At 45.9% G+C, this 4,298-nt stretch overlaps 1 protein-coding gene across 1 annotated transcript in view; it reads left to right on the top strand.

Annotated features, from left to right (window-relative positions):
- Positions 1-601: 601 nt before the first annotated feature.
- Positions 602-4,298, top strand: part of TMOD1 (tropomodulin 1) — a 16,170-nt gene continuing 12,473 nt past the window's right edge. The window contains exons 1-2 of the mRNA XM_009080700.1: positions 602-822; positions 2,698-2,854. Of these exons, the coding sequence (XP_009078948.1) occupies positions 703-822; positions 2,698-2,854 (277 nt within the window). The 5' untranslated portion in view covers positions 602-702. The remainder of the gene's footprint in view (positions 823-2,697; positions 2,855-4,298) is intronic.

The following is a 4,298-nucleotide window of genomic DNA, read 5'->3' as shown; positions in this document are numbered from 1 at the left end:
TGCTTAGCTGGCAGCACTGCAAACGTGTGCTGTCCCAGGGAAGGTGGGTCACTAAATAGCACGTTTAACTGGCAGGCTCCTGAGCATGAGTGGATAATACTTCCTGATCTCCTTGTGGCTTTAAAACGTGGGAAGAAGTGCTGCGCACTATAGCCTCATGGAGGTTTGCAGGGCTCAGAGGTACTCAGTGATGCTACAAATCTGTTTTCCCATCTGGTGATAAGGTCATCTGGAGTTCCATGTGCAGGGCGCTGTTACTGGTGGCTTCTAAGGACATGAGAACTGCAGACTATGATTTCTGGTTTATTATCCTTCAAGGAAATAAATGCCTAGGACACTTCGTTAGCATCTAGCATTACTTGCAGAATGACATCTCTAGCCAGGGTTCTGTACAATGTACTTCTTCAGTGCTGCCCTAGAAGTTCATGATGGGGCAACATGCTACCAAAGTTGTGCTGCTGTCATGACCAGGGGCCTTTTGTTACATGCATGTAGGATATGGATGGGGAGCACTGATCAGTCTGACCTGACTTTGAAGTCAGCCGTGCTTTAAGCATAAATCTTCTGCAGCTCTGGGGTATTCAGCATTCCCCAGCCAGATGGGCTACAGTGTCATGTTTCATGTATTCAGCATTAACACTTCTTGTTTTCATATCAGGTCCTGTTTCAGCATAAAAGTGAAATTCACAAGACTCCTCTAAGATGTCTTACAGAAAGGAGCTAGAAAAATACCGAGACCTGGATGAAGACCAGATTCTCGGAGCTCTGACAGAAGAGGAGCTCAGAAAGTTAGAGGATGAACTGGAGGAGCTGGATCCTGATGTAAGTCATTTCCACATGAGATTTGCTAAGTAGTAAATCTCAGTAGTCATGGGGACATGGGCTGCATTACTAGTCTGTATTTCAGTGGGATCCTTTGAAGAGCCTGTACTTGGTGCAGGAGTGGAAGAGACCGGCTGCAGATGAGCAGAAGCAGTTTTTGCTGTCACAAGCACAGTCTACCTATGTGTCTTTGTTTCTGTTTTCCTGCCCTTGTCCTGGTATGTATGCTCTGATGTAACAAGCACTGTGATTTGAAGCACGAATATGAGCCAGTGCTGGTGCAGGGCAGTAAGCATGCAAAAAATGGATCTCTGCTTCTCATCAGGCCACCTTGGAGGGAATGTTCTGTGTTTTGTGGGTTGTTTGGTTTTGGGAGGTTTTTTGCAGGTTTGGGGGGTTTTTTTGGTAGCAAACTTTGAACAGTCTGTATTTTCCTTCTTTTAGGCAGAAATCCAAATCCCAGAGTTTTGCAGAATGGGACAATTTAATTTTAGCAACCTCCTAACATCAGCAGGAGCTGCACATATGCAAACAATGGGGTTTGCTGGTGCCAAGCTGGTGAAAAGTTTTTAAAGGCAGCATTGTCCTGTGGCCCTAGCAGGAGATGTGCAGAGCCAACTGGCAGGCCTCTGGGTTATGGCAATGTTACATGATGAGTTTAGGCACTGCCAAGTGAGAAATTGTTCCTGCAATATGCGGTTAGTGTTTCTGGAGTAAATGATGGGCGGTGTAGATTGCATCATCAGTACTTTTAATTACAACACAGGAAAATATTTAAGAGGTGTCAAGCTAGCTCCTAGGATTAAGCGTATGGGGCTGGTTGCAGCTGCCTCAGAAGACACAGACTCTTGCAGCATTCTGTGAAAGATGCAGAAAGGTAAAATGGTTGTGAACACCTGTCAGTACAGGTGTAGCCTGAGTGCAGAAGTTCAAGCATGAAGATTGCATCATTATTTCTTGCAGCATGACGCCTGAGAAAACAAGCTGTCTCCTGTGCCTCCCTGCTTGTGCATTCACACAGTTTTCCTTCGTTGTCCTCCAAGGTTGCCCTGATCTAATTGCTTCCTATCAGTAATTTTCCTTCCCAGGCTTTTCACTGATACAGATTTAAATTATAATGAATTACTTTTATCAGGCTGGCATGGAAAAATCAGTGTGTTGTTCAACATCACCTTGGATGTCTTAAAAAGTAAATGTTGACTTCTATCCAGTAAAGCTTTAAAGAACATGCTTAGTGTCAAATCTGGGAATAGTCTTACTTACTGCATTAAGGCTGTTCTATATTTAAATATAAGCAGGTGTTTACGTGCCGTATGTGTCAAGCACAAAGCAACTTCCCCTGGTGGCTAATGTGACTGAATAACAAGGAGGCAGTTTGAAAAAGGTCTGAGGTTCACAGGGGCTTTGTTCTGCAATAGAGTGACCTTATTTGTGCGACCTTGCCTGCAGTTTTGTGACGGATCATGAAAGGCAGAAGAGACGACCATGACTTTCTGGTCCACTCTGTGAAAGGCTGTGGGATTTCACTGAACTGATTCTCGTTGGGACACTTAGGGCATATGGGCATTTGGAGAGACTCATACAAGGAGGATAGGATGGCTGAGAGCCTCCTGAAGAAAGGGATGGTGTTGTTGTTGCAGAGAAGGATCCACTTGGCAGCATTTGAAACTGGAAGGGGGAAGGAGCATCATGTGTCTTAGATGATGTGAGAATTAGTGGAGCTAGATGGAGATAACCTTTGACACAAGGAGAAGCAAATTGTCCAGAAATTTGTAAGAAAGACATTACAATAAGGGAAGTGGAGAAGGGAGATTGTTTGATGGATTGGGATCATGGTCTGCAGAGATAACTTTTGTTTCTCCCCTTCATGTCTAGAATGCATTGCTGCCGGCAGGGTTCAGGCAGCGGGATCAGACACAAAAGCCACCAACTGGCCCATTCAGAAGGGAGGAACTCATGGCCCACCTAGAAAAGCAGGCGAAAGACATTAAAGACAGAGAAGATTTGGTTCCTTTCACGGGTGAAAAGAGAGGTATGGTCATCCTTTCTACCATGCTGGATGTGTCGCGATACAGGCACTGTGGGTGCACAGCAGAAGGGTTGTGCCTGACCTGCGTTGCTAAAACTTCGTTTTGACACCATTGGGGTGGTTAATCTGCTCTCTCTACTGTCTAGCCCCACCCCAGGCTGGCTGAGAAACTGGGGTGTGCCCAAGAGGTTCCTATGCTTGCTGATTTGGGTACCACCTAATATGTTGTTAAGTGCTGGACAGAAGCTGTACCATTGTGCAGCCTCCTTCTGTCCCCTCCTACCACTGCAGCTGTATGAGGCCCTGGGGAAGACATCGCCTTCTGACCTCTCTTGTTGCCCCTCTGCCCTGTCCTCCTGTGAGCTCTGCATGCTGTGCTCCATGTTTCACCATTGCCTTTCACACTCCATCTGGACACCATGAGCTTCTCATCAGAGAGAAACTCCACAGCTCTCCACAGCTGTGATGAGTACCAGCTATTCCCATCTCATCTTCATCACCTCTTGACAATCCCAGCTGTATTTCCCAGTCTCTTGCAGGTTGCATGTTTGTGTCTTCCTGCACCATACCCTGCAGCAGATGCTGCAGCCCTGCTCTGTGTGGCCCTGAGACCTGGGAGTAAGGGGTTTGCTCTGCCTCTTCTCTCTCCTCACCTTCTGTCATCTTTTCCTGTTCTCCTGGTATGTGTCTCATTATCCATATTACTTTCCTGCTCCCATTAGCACTCTGAATATCATCTGACATGGGACATAGGTCTGGTCAGCCTTTGCCTCTGGGCTGCAGGAGTTTCTCAGCAGCTTTTTGCTGCTGTCATGTCTCCCTCTGTATCATGGTCCCCCTGCAGCACAAGATCTGGTTGTACACTGTCCACAGTAATGGTTGTCTTGTGTCAAAAAAATAAGCCTACGAGCATGGTTCCCAACTGAGGTCTTTCTCAATGCTGTCTGCTTACCAAACCACATGCCTCTCTTAGAATGAGCTTGTGTTAAATCTGTTCATTTAATAAGAGTTGAGGTGATATTTTTAGATTAAAAGGAAAAAAAGAGTACTCCTTGAGAACTGTAAATGAAAGGAGTAAATTGAGTGCTATCAGGAAGACAGATTTAGTAACTTCAAATGTGCCCCAGCCAGCATTGCTTACCCGCCTGGCTAGCCCAGCAGATAGAAGCAGTGCTCTGCAGGGGACAGAGGTATTTCAGGCATTTTGAGTCTTCAGCTTCTGGTCTGAGCTCGTCAGAACATATTTTCACTTGTAACATGCTGTTGAGAGAAGACACTACTTAGATTGACTGTGAGCCAGAGATGATAAATTACATATTCACAGCTGTGATGGAGCTGTAAATAAATCACCACGTTTGCAGTTTGGAGGCTGATTTACTAGTTTGCCATGGAAAGTGTTCTCCCTGGCCGTGCTGCTGGGCAGGGTAGGAGTTGGTGTGTGCATACA

Source organism: Acanthisitta chloris, unplaced genomic scaffold, assembly GCF_000695815.1.
Source record: "Acanthisitta chloris isolate BGI_N310 unplaced genomic scaffold, ASM69581v1 scaffold13798, whole genome shotgun sequence".
In the NCBI taxonomy this organism is placed as follows: domain Eukaryota; kingdom Metazoa; phylum Chordata; class Aves; order Passeriformes; family Acanthisittidae; genus Acanthisitta; species Acanthisitta chloris.
The sequence above is the reverse complement of the archived record's forward strand: the minus strand, read 5'-3'. Positions and strand labels throughout refer to the sequence as shown.